Source organism: Microtus pennsylvanicus, chromosome 6 (assembly GCF_037038515.1).
Source record: "Microtus pennsylvanicus isolate mMicPen1 chromosome 6, mMicPen1.hap1, whole genome shotgun sequence".
Taxonomy (NCBI): Eukaryota; Metazoa; Chordata; class Mammalia; order Rodentia; family Cricetidae; genus Microtus; species Microtus pennsylvanicus.
The window spans coordinates 80,036,455-80,055,731 of NC_134584.1; the positions used below are offsets into that span (position 1 = coordinate 80,036,455).

Below are 19,277 nucleotides of genomic sequence, written 5' to 3' on the forward strand. Positions count from 1 at the left end.
CACAGCTGGAGCGTGTAGAACAGAGTAAGGTTTAAAGAAGAGATCGGAAAAAACACAGAGGCCAAAAGGTAGAGGGGATAAGTTAAGAAAAGCAGGCAAGAAACAAGCCAAGCTAAGGCCAGACATTTATAATTAAGAATAAGGTTCCATGTGTGATTCATTTGGGAGCTGGGTAGCAGACCTCCACCCTCAAAAGAGTCCAAAGAGCATAACACCATACCACCACATACTGCGCTGGCCAGCGTGCCAGGGCATAAGAAAAGGGGGAGTGTGACCAGTCCACACAGCAGGCTCCCAGTTACTGCCATGTCTAACTGCACCACCCACATCTCACACAAGTCAGCTGGGTGACAGACGGATCACAGTATAAAGACACGGGTGACATTTGGATGTTCAGTACTCAAGGAAACGCTATAAAATGATTGTATAGGGTAAGTTTATTAGGGTTTGCTTTTAAAAGCTTTCAACAATAAGTCTGCTGCTAGTCCTGGGGAGAGGGCCCCGCTGAGAACCTTTCTCTCCATTAGAGGAATCTGTTCCCGGATGCCCGGTTGGGTCTTGAAATGTTCTAAGATGTTTTCCTGAATGAGATTCCACATCCAAACTTTCTGCTGCTTCTGTCTCTTGGTGGTGAGCTCCCCGCTGGCCAGCATTACCTGCTGAAATTCTCTCATTGCATCCCACATCTCACTGATGCCCTCTCCACTTCTGGCAGAAATGCGAATTACCTATTGGGAAGGCAGGAGCAGAACTGTTAGTTCATGGGAAGTCTGAGAGCTGTCCTTCCTTACAGTTTACAGAAACATGCTAGCATACACTGCGGCACGTGCTTCAGATTAATAAACAGCACAGCAGAAATAAGATGTCGGTTTAAGGCCCAATTCTTTAGCCCAGAAATGTATTTTAACTAGGATGGCTCGGATAGATAGATGGTCAGGGGAATCCCAGAGGACCTGTGAGCGTCACAGGGTGAGCAGAGATACCGGTAGGAAGGGCTTCCCGAGGTCTGAGTGCCAGACATGAAGGCAAGCTGAGGAAGAGCCTCATTCCCACGTCAGTCAGTGCAAGGCGGAGTACCCAGCACCTCTATGGACAAGATGGCACCGCCCCAGAGGTGCCCAGAGAAGCCAGCAGTAAGAAAGGCCTGCTGCTCTCACGATGATCACGGTTTACCCTTTACTAACAGGACGCGACTGCTCTGCTTCCTAAGTATTGCTCTTCATTTTCTCAACGTGTGGACAATAATGGGAACGGAAGCATCGTATCACAAGCCTTTGCTCTGGCACAGCTCATCTAACCATGGAGTGCTCTATAATCTTAAGGGCAGTTATCACTCCCAATGGTTTACATCGAGTAATGAGCAGTCTCATCTCTTGACATCCTGTGGTTGAAAGATTACATTTAAGATCAGCTATAAACTCTGGCTCTGTCATACATTCCAGAAAAGACTGATTATATGTCCAGTCTGAGACCTATATCCTCTGTCCTAACGTGCACAGTCCACTCAGTGAGAAACGGAGAGGAACACAGCAAACCTTTGGTCTCCAGACTCCTGAGCGCCTGCGGAGCAACTTCAGTGCACTCACGTACTCTGCTTGGATTCTGCGGGCTGGCACAACCAAGTCTCCATCAGACTTAGTTATAACTACCAGATCTGCCATCTCAATTATACCCCTTTTGATGCCCTAAAGAAAACAGAAGAACCACATTAATCAGAAACCTTCCAGTTACTCTCCACTAGAATGAAAAAGGACAACCAGGACATGTCATGATTTCAAAGTCATGCACTCTACTGTCCTTCTTTCTGTATCTTCATAAGATCCATGTGCCAGGTTAACAATTATCTGACAAAACTACCTAAATGCAGCAGCTCCTGGAATTACTGAAGTCATCTGTAATGTCCCTTCCAAACTTAGACACGAACTTGGTGAAATATACAGACTTCGAGTAAAGAGACGATCAAGACAAAACTTGATGGAGTGGCAGGATGTAGCTCACATCATCTCACTGAGAAAAGTTAGCCCCAGGTCACTGCAGGAAGTAAGGGTGAGAACCTACAGTAAATTATAAGCTAACCATGCAGCCCGAGGACAAGGAGGGGAAGTTACTTGACTAGTGTCCTAGAGAGAGTAAACAAGGGTGACCATGACACGTGGCCACTGCCTAGACAGGTGGGAGGAGCATGACTGTCCCCAGTTGAGCCAGCAGACACACCAGAGCGAGGGCCTCTCACTGGTTTGGCTCATGATGAATCTCAGTAAGGAGTGCCTCAGGCTCTATCCATTCCCATTGCAAGCCCCACAGAAGACCAGTCAACAGCAAGGGGCTCCCTGTTGGGACCACCCCACCCACTTCAGAGGTTTCACTTTTTCCTTGATAAAATCAGCTTTTACTTGTTTATCTTTCTTCAGATCCTTACTCTTCGTCAACATGAGACAATTAACACAGTCACCAGGTTGGGGTCACTCTGGTGACTGCTGATCACCTAACACCTTAGTCCCCTGTTTAAGCCCACCAGAAAAAAACTTCCACGTGACCATGTGTGAGTCTGCCTCCTCCCACCCACACAAAGTCCCACCCCTTGCACACAGAGACCTATGTGTAGGTGTATCCCAGTGCCTCCCACCACACACACACCAGAGAGAGAGAGAGAGAGAGAGAGAGAGAGAGAGAGAGAGAGAGAGAGAGAGAGAGAGAGACCATCTGTGTGACCCTTCTTCACTGGAACAGCCTTTGGCATAGAGCTACGATTATAGAACTCTCCTGAGTTTGAGAGTTATTCTAATGAATTATCGAACCTGGGATGAAGTGGAGCCTTTATAGCTTTGTGGCCAGTGGTACAGGTAACCTGGTACAGCTGATGTCTGAAGTGAGGGGACACTGTGGAAGACCATGTCTGAAATCCGCACCAATTCTAGCTGACTAGTGACGGATGACACAGCAGAGTGCTGTACTGTTGGACAGCATGCAAGCTACACAATGATATCACATAAATTACTTTTGAGTCAAGAGGTCTACAAATAGCTGTGATGCTGTGGTCTCTTTGAACTGAAGCCCTCCATTTTCCAGTCACTTCCATGCTGTACAGGGAAAAGTTTTAAGTTGTGTGAGTAGCTCAAACTCACACCGTTTAACATTAGTTGAGAAAAACTACACACACATGTAGTAATATGGGAGCGGCGGCAGGGTTGCGTCCCCAAACACCCCAGCCGCCTGGCTCGGCTCGGCTAGCTTATGCCCCAAATAATTACACGGACACTGTATTCTTTTAAACACTGCTCTGGCCCATTTCTAATAATCTATGTAGCGCCCCTAGGTGCGCTTACCGGGAAGATTCTAGCCTAAGTCCATCCTGGGTCGGAGCTGGGGCATGGTGTGCGTCTTCCCTGGAGCAGGTAGCATGGCGTCTCTCCTGCATCTGCTCCGGAGAGCGGAGCTGTGGAGTCTGACCTCACTTCCTCTTCCTCCCAGCGTTCTGTTCTGTTTACTCCACCCACCTAAGGGTGGGCCTATCAAATGGGCCTAGCAGTTTCTTTATTGCTTAGTCAAAGAAATCAACAGATTGATATGACACTCCCACATCACTTCCCCTTTTTCTGTTTAAACAAAAAAAGGAAGGCTTTAACCTTAACATAGCAAAATTACATATAACAAAACAGTTATCAAGTAAAGTTACATCAGAAATATTTATACATATAACAAAATTGACCGTAAATCTCTATCAATAAAGCGAAATCTATACTAATGCAAATTATTCATGTCTATATCATATCCCCCTTTAAATGTAAAAGAACATTTATAAACTATATTTGGGAACATGGGCGCAGTTTTTTTCTCTCCAAACTGCTTCCTGCTGAATGGGGGCGCTGTTAATCAGATTATTTAGGGTGTAACCTGTGTGCCAGGTTTATCTCAGTTGGCAGTTGAGCAAAGCAATTTTCTGAAGATGTTCACAGCAACCCTTCAGGAGGACGTGGTCCATCATACCAAATCGGAATAGAAGAAATCCATAGAGTCTCATCCTCTGTGAAAACAAAAGAAGACTCTCTCCAAAGCATCATATCCTTAGACCCAAATTCTGAAATCGTAATACCCTTATATCCATTCTGGTTTAGCTTGGCAGCCCATGTAATAAAATGTCTCTCTGTACTTAGCTCCTTCACAGTCAAAAATTTTAAAGAAAACACAATAATACAAAGAATCCAGACTCTCTGTGAATTTTTCATCTTTACGCGGCTTATTTTTACTCTATCACTTTACTTTATTCTGTCTCTTTAAAGACTTTACTTTTTTCTTTTTAAACCATTAACTTTATTCTCTATATTCTTTTTCTTCTCTCTCCCAAGCCTACGTACATTCATCCAACACTGTGATCTTTTATGTCTGAATTTGTTTTATTGTGAATCTGTAACATTTTTTACTATCCAGGAGCACTTTTGATTTGCGCCTTTAAATCACTAGGCGCTTAAGAATCTAAGCTGTGACATTCCTAAGTTAAGGTTTTGTTTTTTGAGCGCATATCTTTGACCTGGAATAACCCTGTAGACCAGGCTGTCTTTGAACTCTCAGAGATCCGCCCGTCTCTGCCTTCCAGGCATTGGGATTAAAGGCGTACACTACTATACCTTGAACTCACAGAGATCTGTTTGTCTCTGCCTTCTAGGCACTGGGATTAAAGGCGTGTGCTACCACACCTTGAAGTCACAGAGGTTTACTTTAAGAATTTTAACTTTTAGTCTGCATATATTTTTAACACACTTTAAACCATTCAGAAATTTTCTGTCTTTGAATCTCTCTTTACTGTATATCTCTCTTTTTCTGACCACAAGAGCCTTTAATTTGCCAAGCAATATCAGTAGGACTAAAGGCGTGGCTTTGCCAGCTAGATCCAGTCCATTCCTTAGCTTTCCAGCCTCATGGCGGAAATACAGGCTGCAGCCATGTTTATAGCATTTCAAGGTCCCTGCCAGCCAGCAAGCTACAACAGACAACACTCAAGTCCTCTCTCGGTAGCCGGCCCTCCTGCCTCAAACAGTCAGAGTTTGCCCTGGCAGGATGGCCCAGAAAGCCGGCATTTTAAAACAACACAGGTTTGTTCCTGCTGCTGAGTCAGGAAAATTTCAAAATGGAGGACGTACCATTTTGTGCTAGCTCCATCACCAGGTAGGAGCGGCACTCAGCACTTTAATTCTGAGACTGAGCGTGCAGCACAGAAATTCTTTTCATCCAAGTAACATCCAAATCTGACACGCAGAGCACTGCGCAGTCTGAAAACACGTCTCTGTATGGCGGCAGGAATCTGCCATGCTCTTCCGCCTGCCTAAGCCTGATTCTGCCTTCTTCCCAGGAGCAGGCGGGGAGCTCTGAGTCATCGTCACAGTCTCAGAGAACTCTCCTTCCGATCCCAAGCGGGAACACAAACATAAAGCCAGAGTTTGCACTGGCGGCACAGCCCCAGGAAACCACGCTTTAAAATAACGCAGCTTTTTTTCTGCTGCTCTTGCTGAATCAGGAAATCTCTCTACAGCACGCCACCAACAAACAGCAAAAATCTGTGTTAAACTCTCTCTCAATTATTTTTAAGCCTTCTCAGGTTTTTTAAGTGGGTTTAGTTAGCCCCACGTTGGGCGCCATTTGTAGTAATATGGGAGCGGCGGCAGGGTTGCGTCCCCAAACACCCCAGCCGCCTGGCTCGGCTCGGCTAGCTTATGCCCCAAATAATTACACGGACACTGTATTCTTTTAAACACTGCTCTGGCCCATTTCTAATAATCTATGTAGCGCCCCTAGGTGCGCTTACCGGGAAGATTCTAGCCTAAGTCCATCCTGGGTCGGAGCTGGGGCATGGTGTGCGTCTTCCCTGGAGCAGGTAGCATGGCGTCTCTCCTGCATCTGCTCCGGAGAGCGGAGCTGTGGAGTCTGACCCACCCCACCCACTTCAGAGGTTTCACTTTTTCCTTGATAAAATCAGCTTTTACTTGTTTATCTTTCTTCAGATCCTTACTCTTCGTCAACATGAGACAATTAACACAGTCACCAGGTTGGGGTCACTCTGGTGACTGCTGATCACCTAACACCTTAGTCCCCTGTTTAAGCCCACCAGAAAAAAACTTCCACGTGACCATGTGTGAGTCTGCCTCCTCCCACCCACACAAAGTCCCACCCCTTGCACACAGAGACCTATGTGTAGGTGTATCCCAGTGCCTCCCACCACACACACACCAGAGAGAGAGAGAGAGAGAGAGAGAGAGAGAGAGAGAGAGAGAGAGAGACACCATCTGTGTGACCCTTCTTCACTGGAACAGCCTTTGGCATAGAGCTACGATTATAGAACTCTCCTGAGTTTGAGAGTTATTCTAATGAATTATCGAACCTGGGATGAAGTGGAGCCTTTATAGCTTTGTGGCCAGTGGTACAGGTAACCTGGTACAGCTGATGTCTGAAGTGAGGGGACACTGTGGAAGACCATGTCTGAAATCCGCACCAATTCTAGCTGACTAGTGACGGATGACACAGCAGAGTGCTGTACTGTTGGACAGCATGCAAGCTACACAATGATATCACATAAATTACTTTTGAGTCAAGAGGTCTACAAATAGCTGTGATGCTGTGGTCTCTTTGGACTGAAGCCCTCCATTTTCCAGTCACTTCCATGCTGTACAGGGAAAAGTTTTAAGTTGTGTGAGTAGCTCAAACTCACACCGTTTAACATTAGTTGAGAAAAACTACACACACATACAGAGACTGGGCCTGTGGCTCATGTGCTCAGCCAACAGGACAATGTCTTTGCCTACACGACCTTCAACTGCATTTACAACAAGACTGGGCTTCGCATCTGCACTTTCAGAGATGTGCCCAGGAGGCTGGGCAACAAATCATTACCTGCAGTTCATCCCCTCCGGCTGGTGGCAGCAATAAAACAAACATATCAACCATATCAGCAACAGCAAACTCCGACTGCCCCACACCTGGAATTTCAAATCACAGCTTTATTTAAAATATTCAGCCATAACATTTCTGTCGTCAAAGTTACTGGCTCATTTCGACTCTACTTCATTCAGTTCCTCATCTTCATGGCCATACATAAACCCTTTAAAGTCCTGTTGCTATAACTAAACACCCAAGAGTTGATAAAGAGAAGTTTCTTTGCTCAGTTATGTAGGCTGGCAGAGTCGGCATCCACTCAGAGGGCGTCACATGGGAAGACAGCAAGCAAGCTGATGCAGGTGCCTCTGCCCCTTCTTGTGACGTCACAGATGCCATCACAGGGCTTCATGCTTGCCGCCTTAACTACTTCTCAAAGGTCCCCCTCCAAATGCTATTACTATGAATTTGGGTTAATCTGCTAACACACCCTTTCTTTTCTCACTAGACCAGTGTTTTAGATGACGGCCTTATAGATGTTCTCATCCTGTGGGTCGTGACCCCTTTAGCGATCAAATGACCCTTTCACAAAGAGCCTCCTAAGACCATTTGGAAAACAAAGATATTTACATTCCAAAATTAGTTATAAAATTGCAACTAAATTATTTTAAGTTGGGGGTCACCACAATGAGTAACTGTATTCCAAGGTCGCAGCATTAGGAAGATTGAGAACCACTGACTTATAGACTTCCATTCTCTCCTACTCTTAAAGCTTTCTTTTGGTTTCTCTTTCATAAGTATGTGGCTTGAACACTGTGACTCTAATCTTAAACCCCATGTCTGCCAATATTTTCATCTCTTTTTGCCTTTTTGTCCTTATTCCTACTCTGCAAACCCCCAATTCTCTCCTCTTTAAACATGCTTGGAGAGTCCTCTCAATTGCAGCCACATACCACTGAAGGGTCTCATAAAAGCCATGCCCCACTACAGGGTTGGAGAGAGCTCAGTGGTTAAAAGCACTTGATATTTTCCAGAGGACCTGACTTGGTTCTTATCGCCATCTAATGGCTCACAACTCCAGCTCCAAAGAACACCCTCTTGTGGCCTCTGTGGGCACCAGGAACACATGTGGTGGCACAGACACACAAGCAGGCAAAACTTATTACACACATTAAAAACAAAGTCATCTCCTAAATGTATTCAGCCAGTTTCCTTCTTTTTGTGTTCACTGTGTCCTACACCACAGAGGAAACAAGGGAAGCACTTCCCAGCTCCTCCCTGGCAGTCCAGCCGGGCCACCCACGCTGCAGTTCTGATGTGGGCAGCACTGCTGAAAAGGCCTCCATCCCAACCACTTTCCTGAACCCTCACTCCTCCACGAAACCAAAACAGGAACAGACATCCCGCGGCTTCCTCAACCATCACCATACTTTTGTATCATTACCAAATTTACTTTTATTCTAGTGGTTTTTAACTTATTCATTTACTTATGTATTATTTCTGAGACAGGGTCTATGTAGGCTTTCTCTCCACAGGCACATTTCTGAGCGGCCTTAACCGATGCTCACTGTCCACATTCTGACCCACACCCCGGCCTGAACACTGTAAACTCTCTCTGTGTATCTCTATCTAGTCAGCTCCTTTCCTCCCCCAGAGCGGCAGTGTACCAGGTCACCGCCCATATCTCAAGGCCCCTTTCAGGCAGGTAAAGGTCACCTGGAAGCAAAGGGGCTTCTTTGAAGGTTGGTCAGCGGGTGGTTCCTCTTCATGTTCATCTTTCTGTTTCCTATTCCTTCTTCTTCCATCTGGAACCTAGGTAGATCTGAATCCTAGCAAATCCATGTGGCGGCTGGTCTCCATTTTATCCCTATTTCCTTCATTTAACCTAAACCTAATTTATAACAGTACTAAACTACGAGCCATATTAATAACTGTTAGGTCTGTCCAGTCTTACTAAAACAGAATCACTTGGATACCTAGTAAGCAAGTCCCGGTAATGTACTGATAATTCATGTTGTTCTGCCTTCCAATCATACTTCTGCACGCTGTTCTCTATTGCTCCAATCCTCCTTCCTTCTTCACTCTTACATTCAATAATAAAGTCCTGCCAACTGACTGCCAATACTTTTGATCTGTCTCCTCTTCCTAGCCCTGCTTACTTGAAGTAGAATCTGCATTTCCTTCCTTTGATTGGCACCATGATCCGTTTCCCACGTCCATCCTAAACCATTTCTCATTCTGCTGAGGGTTCCCTCCAAACACATATGGGACGTCCCTTGTTCAGGCTTCCCATTCTCTTTAGAAAAAACACTTTGGCAGAACACACAAAGAAAACTTGGCCCTAGTCACTGTTTGAGCTCCTCTCTTTGCCCTCAGTGTTGTAAGTGGCCTGAGCAAGCTGCACTTCTCGGGATGAGCCATGCTTCTCTGTGTCTGTCCAATGCCTTTTACCCCCACTATTAACACCCACTTTCCCTCCTCTAAGAAGTCTTCATTGATTCCTCCAAACACTGGTCTGGGTTGTGTCAAAAGATCATTTCTCTCCAAGAATGTGAAGGGTTGGAGCTTTCCTTTCAATGTCTTCACTGCATATAATTATGTGCTAAGGACGAAACAGCCTCAGAATCCTAAGTTCCCAGCTGAATACTGTGGACATCGAGTGTGCTTAAGTAGTACTGTGATTTGCTTCCAAAGGCCGGCCGTTCTAGTACTCACTAGCCCCTGCACACAGAACATGCCAATTTACATATCAGCTATGTGGACATGTGGGCCACTGTCACCTTTTATATGGAAGGCTCTTGTAGGTGAGGAGCACAGCCCATATACTCATATTGCCTGTGGGGCAATAGCTTGTATTTAATTCCACTTCATATCTGTTGAATGAATTAAGTGAAATCAGTTGTTACTCATCTTTAAATAGTATTCATTATAATGATACATCATTTTTACGAAATAAAATATCACACTCACCTACAGTTTCAATAAGAATGATGTCATATCCCCCTCCTTCACATAACAGAATAGCTTCATTTGTGGTCCTTGTCACACCTCCTAAAGTTCCACTGGTAGGAGATGGCCTGATGTATGCATTCATATCTCTTGATAGCTCAATCATCCGGGTTTTGTCACCTAAGAGGGATCCTAAAACACATAGCTACATTTTACAATCACGAAGGACTAATTACACCAATCAGCAAACTGCAAGGAGACCTGAGTTACAACAGTTTTTCCCAATGTTTCACAGTTACTGAGTTCTCCTCCCCTCACTGTCTATCCTCACGGTGGAGGAACTAGTCAATCATTCCTGAAAACCAACATGGTCGTTCCAAACTGACTAGACGTTCACATATAAGCCCTCCAGCTCCCCAGGCACCAATCCTCCCTTACCTTCCTTGACCAATGCCAGTCTCCCAGGACCAAGCCACCCCTCTGGCTGAGTAGTGTGGTCTCTAAAGAGCCATCTCCACTTTGACGTGTCTGCCTCTTTGCTGCTGTCCTACAGGGGCATCTAGTATGTCCTCTTTCACTGATTTACAAGTGGTCAAATCAGGGGCCTGGCTCTATTGTCTCTGGCCACTTCATTTTGGGGTGTTATTTTTATCTTCCTGTCCATCTCAACTCACTGATGACCTGTTTCCTTCAAGTCTTTCTAGAACATTTTCATGATGTGCCCTTTGGTGTAAATCTCAATAGTACATAGTAACTGCTCTGTGATCTCTAGCACCCTGGAAGACATGAAAACTTCAGTGGCCCTCTCTTTCTCTTATTACCAAGAGCAGCCTCCACTCCCCATCCTCTTATGTGCACAAATGATATTTTCTCAGCCTTATGCAAATACTGTGCAAACGCGTATGGACGCTACCTTAACCCCAGTTTACCCTTACCTGCAGCTGGACAGTGAGTGGAAAGCACAGTGAAGAGAGAGAAAAGATCCCTACAACCCACCTTGGGGTCTAACAGCTACAGGAAATCTGCCGTATCTAGAAACATTCACTTATCACAAATAAGGATACTACTGGCACCACCTGGATAAAGGATGGGATTTTGCTAAGCAAACCTCAATTTATGGCTCAGCCACCACTTACAATGAACTGCCACCACCAACAAACAATTGCCACCAATGTCACCAGTGCCAAGGTAGCAAAAATGTGCTGCAGCTATGACATAAGTTCCTTGCCTGTGAACCTCATCCTGAAGCTGCTGGACACTGAATGTTAAGCAAAATGGTTGTAGTAGGTACTCAATACCCAGAGAAGGGATTGATTATATTTTTGAACTGAGATATTTGAGCAAACATCAATACTTGAAAATTCTGAAAGAATTAAGACCCTGGAACTACTATTACCTCTTTCTACTTTTTTATTAAAAATATATTTATTTTTATCATTTTTAATTATGTGTATGTGTATGCACATCTATGTGTGTGTATGTGTGCATGAGTGTAGGTACCCTTGGAGGCTGGAGGTGCTGGCCTCATATCCCCCAGAACTAGTTACGTGTGGTTGGGAGCTACCAAGGTGGTGCTGGGAACTGAACTTAGGTCCTCTGCAAGAGCAGTCCGTGCTCTTAACCACTGAGCCATCTCTCCAGCCTACAAATTTCTTTTTGCCATATGATTATATATTTATATTTACAAGATAGTAAAGACTGAAAAGCTCCTTAACGGTATGCCCCTTCCCTTCACTGCTCCATGTCAGGGCCTTCTCACAGGTACTGACTCTACAGCACGTGGTTCCCATATACCTCAACTACCTTATTTACTCCACATAAACTTTCCCCTAAAGTACTTTTCCGCCTGAAATCATCCATGTGGAAGCATACATCTATCAGAGCTACATCATATTACCCTATAGACCCCACCACACTGAACGCAACATTATGAAATTACTCTTCCATAGAGCTGCTCCTGCCAGTGAACCTTCCAAACTGTTTGCTGTAGACCCCGGGGGTGATCTCAAGGCCTTCACAGGAATGTTTATAAGTCTACGCACAAGGGCAGACAAAGGGACTAATGCTGCTTACACTCTAATTTAGTGCTATTTCCAATTATATTTATATAGACCAGGAATTCATATTTATAATATTCTATTTACCTGCATGTATTTTTTTTTAATAGTACACAGTTTTAAAACCCTAAGAACAGGACCCTTCACTTTCAGTTTGAGCAAGGTTAAGAGCCACAGCTTAGTCAGTAGAGTACTTGTCTTGCATGAGGAAATGAGTCTGACTCTTAGAACTCTGTAAGAAAATCAGGCCTGGTGGCACATGCTTGCTATCCCAGCACCGAGAAGCAGACACGGTAGATTACCAGAGCTTACTGACCAGTCAACAGAGCCTACTTGGAAGGCTCCAAGAGAGTGAGACATTCTGTCTAAGGAAACAAGATGGGCAACACCCAAGGCTGTCCTCCCACACATACCTGCACACACATATACACAGAAAATGAAGGTTAGCAGCCACATAGCTATGTGCTTTAATCACAGGATATAACATCAGTTCTGCTATAATTACTACTTCAAGCTATTGTTTTCTCTTTCTGGAACGAATACACTAGACCATGAAGGTAGAGAGGAAATGGCCTTCTTAGCTGAATGATGTTGGGATTATTTATGAAAGTCCTTCACTAGCACAGTTCATATATTTTCACTGTGCAAAGTCCTTAAACAATAAATAAACTAGACAACAAATTGACATGGATTTATTTAATCTTGGAACGTGAGACCCAAATCCTTTGAATGCTCTGAGTCACATTTCTCAATAAAAAAATAGTAAGAATTGTTATCAACTTCTCTAACCTAAGGTCTTTCAAAAATTACTTCCTACAGAATACTACAGCATACAAACCAAGCACTTTCACTGAGTACCTAGGATTTATCCCTCAGAGCACACACTACAGTGTGACCGCTTGTGCTGCCTGTCTCCCTCCTAAGACATAAACACCCTGAAGCATGGTCCCTGTGGTGCTGGTGTCTCACCTACAGAAGGTACACCCATACCCAGTAAGTGAGTAACTGTCATCTGAGCAGCTTAACCCACAACGAGAGAAAGGGGAAAATGTTTCCTGAGTATTTATAGGAAAGACTTTATATGTTTTCTTTAAATGGGCCTTAGGGAGCTAAGTTTATATTCATTTTACTTCTGATGAGCTGCAAATTAAATGCTGAGTGATTGCATGGCCTCACATCAGCAAGTAACTGCTGAGCACGGTGCAGTGCAGTGTGCCCTGCAGAGTGTAGCAGCACATTACATGGTCCTTCAAGCGCCTTCTGTTTCACTGGACACTAACAGACAGGTGACAAGCTATAAACAATTGTATGCCCCCCCCCCGCCAGCTCAATCTTTACTGAAGAGATGCTACACCACCTTGAAGATAAAACTGAGAAGTTACGCCCACTGGAAAAACAGACTATGAGAAGGGGCTGGCCCTAGGCATGATCAAAGGGCTGAGATGTGTATCCCTCTAACCCTACTTGAGGATCCACTGAGATACCCACAAGCTGACCTCCTGTGTACAATTCAGTACTACCTAACCAACTCCCAGAGTTTCCACCCGTGTTAGAGCTGAGATGGGAAAGACATCCTGGCAGTCGGGAGCCAAGGAATACCACAAAGTCACACCGCACAACAAACCTCACACACGAGCTTTATGAGGAGAGAAAAACCCAGGAGGGTGGGTCTTTGCTCCAGCAAGAATCTGCAGCAGAGAATTGAGCAGAAGACAGGGTTTATATAGGGTTTCAAGAGCGGGGGAGTTTTCCAGGGTGGCCTGGGACTGGATCTTGAGGTAAAATCAAGGATTGGTGGGATTCTATTTTTCTGTAGGGCAGGGCCTGGCCACTGGGGCCTAGCCACTGAAGTTCCTGAGGCTGGGAAGGGGTCAGGCCTGGCTACTACCAGAACAGTCTAGGGGTGGAGCCTAGCAGTCAGAGGTCTCCAGAGGTGGGGCCTTTTTCCTTTTTTTTACAGAGAAAGCCATCCCTCCTGAGTTGGCATGAATACTCAACACAACCTCACTCTGCAGAACAGGAATGGTTCCTCTCATAAGGTCAAACTCAGCTGGCAATTAGAGGTCCCCTAACTGCCAATTCCCACTAACCTGTAATATCAGCCATACTCACCACCACTGGTGCAGGAAGATGGGTCCACGGCTAGCACAGACAGTCTGTGCCCTCTTTCGGTCAGCATCTTCCCAAAATATTCTATGAAGGTTGATTTTCCTGCACCAGGGGGCCCAGATAATCCTAGAGTAAGATAATGAAATCAGTACCATGACTAATTTTGATGAATAAAACATTAGTTTACCTTCTGCTTCCTCTAATTTATGAAAATCATCATTAACATATTTCGACACGCCTTAAATCCATCTCTTTACCTAATTCCCAAGTAGCAGTGAGACACAGAGGCACAATTCTAAGATGCATGTTTTACAAACCCTGCCCTTTTCCTGTACTGCAGGTCTTCTGAGACACGCTGCACTGCCTCTGTTTCCATGTGCAGAGCTTGTGTACCCGCCCTCCTCTCCTAACAGTGGAGGACTGTCCCACCCGCCCACTGGAAAAGCAATCCATTACTCCAGAAACTGCTAGGATTGAGAAAGTAATTTTCTCTACAAACATTTTTCCTTTGTCTTACTCATACCTTCAAGAAAAAAAATCCAATAAAAGAAAATCTTTAAAAAAAAAAATCCTTATGTTCAGAAAGGCAGGAAAGCCCCTCCATGGAGAGCCATGGCAGGTAAAAGTCAAACCTTGAGCTGTCCGTGGGGGCTCACCCCAGTGCTGCTTGTGACCAGCTCTGTGGTCTGTACGATGCCTCAGCACCCTCCTCAGGACAGTAGCTGCTGCAACAGTCTGGGCCTTTGCAGACAGTTTACGGGTTAAATGAGATAATGTTTAATATAGGATCACATATACTGCATGGCCTGCAGAACATTAGACACAGGCATCCAATAATCTTCAAGAGTGCATACAGTGTATGCAGGCTTAGGTCCTTACTATAGCTCATGGTTTATTTCCATCTTAAGCACCTTAACAGGTGCTGAATAAATTTGTGCTGCTTTTATTGATGATGACGATAAAATGACTGAAGACTTGAGTTTATCAGGACTAAGATCAGGGTAGACTACCCAGAAGGCCCAGAGAAAGTGTGTGTGACTTGTTAAGCAAACACTGGGACTTTTCTCTCTTCAAGGGCTCTCTAAGGCCCACTGTAAGTCATGCTGGGTTTTCTTCTTAGGGGTGTGCTAGTCTGTCTACAATCCAGGATCTATCCAGACCCAGTGTAGTTCCTCAAAATGAGAGTCCCTCCTGAGGGTAGGGGAAGGAATGTGAAATGCAGGGATAGGTACAAGGTTGGTTAGAGACCTATGTGTGAAAACAGCTTTGAAGCATTCATCTCCACTCCTGGAACAAGAGGACATTTGAGTCCTATGTTACCGATACACAAGGATGTGAGGTCTAGGATGACATCAGTGTTTCTCTTATCTACTCACTACCCACAAAGTCCCTGCACTATCATCACATCTCAGGCTGTCTTTAGAGAATGAGCTGCCTTAGAGTACCCGCTTCACTGCCATGGGATGCCCTCCATCCACCCAAACTGCCTGGCTTAACTCCTGCTACTCAAAATATAGCTAAATTATCCAGAAATATAACAGCTTACTCACAGTCTAGGACAAAGCCAAATAATCCAAAAAGCTCAAATGAACATTTAAATACAGATGGTAACCACAGCATGGAGAAGGCAGGGGTTAGAGACACCCCTAGAAGCTCTATGAAAGTATCTGGGTGAAGGGAGGGGCTAGAATCATAGGACATGCCTGGAATCCCAGCACTGAAGAGCTTGAGGCAGGAGGACAGTTAAAGTCAGCCTGCGTGACATAGCAAGACAGAAGAAAAGAAGGAGGAGGAGAAGGAGGAAGAGGAGGAGGAGGAGAGACTTATGTATAGGAAGAAAACAAAACACCAAATAAACAGAATTTCAAAATGTGACTAAGCTAACCTAGGTCGCGCAGGAAGAGAGAGCTCAGTCTGGACCAGCCGTCTGAGGACTGCCAGAAGGAGCAGCACCGTGCTAACAACCCATTGTGTATACTTCTGCTCTGGAATCCACCGCCAGAGTCTTACTTACAACAGAATGCTTACTGAGGACACAGGCTTGTTTCAAATGGCTGTGGGAATTCTACCTGTATGAAGATTACTACTTGTAAAAAATATCATTTAATTCAAATGTTCAAGAAAAGAAATCTTCATCCGACCTCGCACTACGTAGATGAATTCAGAAAGCCATTCGCTGACAACAGAAAAAGAAAACCGACCTACTCGAAACGTGAGGGGCTTTCCCTGGTTGAGCTGCTCCTGCTCCCGGCGGTGGGTGAGAACTCTCTGAAGAAGCGCCTGAGCCAGCTCCTTCTTCCTCGCATGAGTCGATTCCACAAGAGTTATGGCCTCCGCTAAACAAGCTCTTTGCCCGCCAACTAAACCTGTATAAAGTTTATCCACAAATTTTTGTTCTTTATCAGAAAGTCCTTCTGTGTGGTCCTTCAAGGTTGCTTGGGCACATAATGCTCTCCTCGGGCCACCAGACAGCAGCGTCCACTTGGTACAATGGTGTCCTGAGGGCTTCAGCAGCACAGCACTCGAGGCTCCGGATGCAGGATGCCTACCTGAGTGAAGGATACAGTGGAGACGTGGGGAAGGTACCCTAAGGCTGTTTAGGAAATGCTGGTAAGGATGCAGTAGCAGCGTGGGGATGCTCATTTTGCTTGTAATTGGATCCTTTCTGACTCAGTGTGATTTATGAACTCCCTAGAAGGAAGAAAAAGATATTTTTGAGCCCAACAGACAATTAAAACACGGAAGTAGTAAAACAGACTATTTCTCCTACATTGTAAGATATGAATGACCAGGATTCTTGATAATATATGTGATAACTAATTTTGGCTGTCAGCTTGACTACATCTGGAATCAGCTAAAATCCAGGCTACTGGGAGTACCTGTGAGAGATTTTTCTTAATCAGTTTATTTAAAGCAGGAAGACACACCCTAAATTTGGGCCACACTTCCTGGTGGCAGCCCACATAGACATGGAAAAAGAAAACTGCTTTTTGCCTGCTTGCCCTCACTCTCAGTACCCTGCTGCTGAGCCATACTTCCTCCAGTATTAGAGCCAACTTCTTCAGGGTTTACACAGAACGAAGAGCAGTTCTCCAGGAATTCTGCAGGACAGTGAGACATCCAGGCTGGAGAATTGAGAAGGGCAGAAAGTGCACTCCTGCACTGCAGGCTATTGCCTGGAGTTCTGACTTTCCTTGATGATGGACTCTAACCTGTGAGCCAAATAAACCTTTTCCTCCCCAAGTTGCTTTTGGTCATGGTATTTCATCACTGTAGCAGAAGCCTAACTAGGAAATTAAAATTTAGGAGAGGCCTCCTTCCTTCATCATAGTTAGAATAACCCAGAATAATTCAGAATAACCCAAGACATGAAACTACTTTATTGTATTTACATTAAAATTACTCTGTAAGCAAACCAACACAAGGCCTCTGTAAATATACTACATAAGCCTAGCACCCTGTGATCCATTCCCAGGACCCACAATAGAAAGAGCTGACTTCCAAAAGTCCCTACCTCTAAGTATGTGCTATGGCATGAACACAAGTGTGTGTGCACACAAACACACAATAATAATAATAATAATAATAATAAATGTAAAAAAATTACAAAATCTCATTAGACTAGATATTTTCTGCCATTTTTTCCCTTGCATTCATCTTAATGATTTCTTCAGGTCAACATACCCGACTCTGAGGCATGCACAAAAGATTCATTCAAATGATTCCCTCTGCTGCTGGCCTCTTATTCATTCTCTACATAAGGAATGTGATTAGGAGTGCAGCACTTGAGGCAAAAGTTTAGATGCACGTACATACTCAAAGAGACTCCTGAATATAAGCGCACAATCAACAACAATAAGCCTTAATGTGAAGTAAACCGCGTAGGCCGTGCAGTGACCAGACCAGTGCATCTTAAAGGTGGTCAGAAGCACCTGGTGCCTCTTCCCAGCCTCACACCAGCCTCTGAAGGGTGTGCATGCTAAGGCCTGAGCCAGCACAGAACCAGGCAAAGAACATTTCCAGCTTTACTGAAATGCTCAACACAACTACCCACTATATTAAAGAAAGCTAACAAGTGTGTTGAGTCAGAATGGGATAAGTTATGAGCCAGGGCCACTCACTTTTGCAGTCCTGACTTTGGGCAAGTCACAACCATTCTGTGCTTCAGTTTCCTCTGGAGTAAAACTAGGTAAGAGCAGGGTAGTCATAAGGGTTAAATGACTCAATTCCTGAGGGAAGCCTGAGGTATTCAGCATCAGCCTTTGCTGTCATTATATCAACTGTAAACACTGTAACACTAGGTCACACACCCACCTTCCGGGGTAAGCTAGAATTTGTAGATAGCCATAACCTGCCCAATTTGGAGTTTATGGTTGTTTGCAAATGTTGGTTTCCCTATACCTTGTGGCACATTAAGTTACTTTATTGCTCCAACGTACTCTCTCTAAATGGTACTTCAAGGCCCATAAACATGAAATTTATTTCAGTTAATAATAAACACTCTACTAGACACAAAGAAAAAATGGGTTAAGGTTTTGAATTGGCAAAATTAGAGCTGCTCTAATTTTCCAAGGCAACAACATTGTTCTCTACTTTGAGGAAGGTTGTAATAGCTATTCTTGGTTGTCAACTTGACTACATCTGGAATTAACTAAAATCCAAAGGACTGAGCACACCTGGGAGAGATTTTTTTCTTAAATTGTTTGAAGTGGGAAGACCAATTTCTAATCCAGACCTTTGAAGTGGGAAGATAAACATCTAATCCAGATCTTTTGAAGTGATAAGACCCACCTCTAATCTGAGCCACACACTCTGCTGGAAGCCTGTATAAAAGATATGGAAGACGGAAGCTCTCTCTCTTTGCTGGCTTGTTCACCTCCCTAGCAAGTCCATTCCTTCACTGGCATTACAGCCTACTTCTTCAGGATTCCAGTGAACCCTAAAGACCAGCTGAGACATCTAGATTCTCGGACCTTCTGTTCATAGGCAATCATTGTTGAACTAGCTGGGCTAGTTTGTAAGCCATTCTAATAAATCACACACAGACACACACACACAATGGAGGAAGGTCATTGGCTAATAAAGGAACTGCTTTGGCCCATTTCATTGGTTAGAAGATAGGTGGGAGGAGTAGACAGAACAAAACGCTGGGAGGAAGAGGAAGTGAAGTCAGACTCGACAGCTCTCCTCTCTGGAGCAGACGCCTCAGAGAGACGCCATGCTCCCTGCTCCAGGGAAAATGCACGCTATGAAGCTCTGACCCAGGATGGACTTAGGCTAGAATCTTCCCGGTAAGAC

General features: G+C 44.6%; 1 protein-coding gene across 2 annotated transcripts in view; it reads right to left on the bottom strand.

The window, feature by feature from the left end:
• Positions 1-419: 419 nt before the first annotated feature.
• Mmaa (metabolism of cobalamin associated A) overlaps positions 420-19,277 on the bottom strand; it is a 31,476-nt gene continuing 12,618 nt past the window's right edge. Inside the window, exons 2-7 of one of the 2 annotated variants that reach the window (XM_075976532.1) lie at positions 16,181-16,670; positions 13,983-14,105; positions 9,835-10,005; positions 6,883-6,968; positions 1,536-1,685; positions 420-728 (exon numbers count right to left, since the gene is read on the bottom strand). In XM_075976532.1, the coding sequence (XP_075832647.1) occupies positions 441-728; positions 1,536-1,685; positions 6,883-6,968; positions 9,835-10,005; positions 13,983-14,105; positions 16,181-16,622 (1,260 nt within the window). In that variant the 5' untranslated portion in view covers positions 16,623-16,670 and the 3' untranslated portion in view covers positions 420-440. Of the gene's footprint in view, positions 729-1,535; positions 1,686-6,882; positions 6,969-9,834; positions 10,006-13,982; positions 14,106-16,180; positions 16,671-19,277 lie in introns of those variants that run through there. The other variant, XM_075976533.1, reaches the window with a different exon arrangement.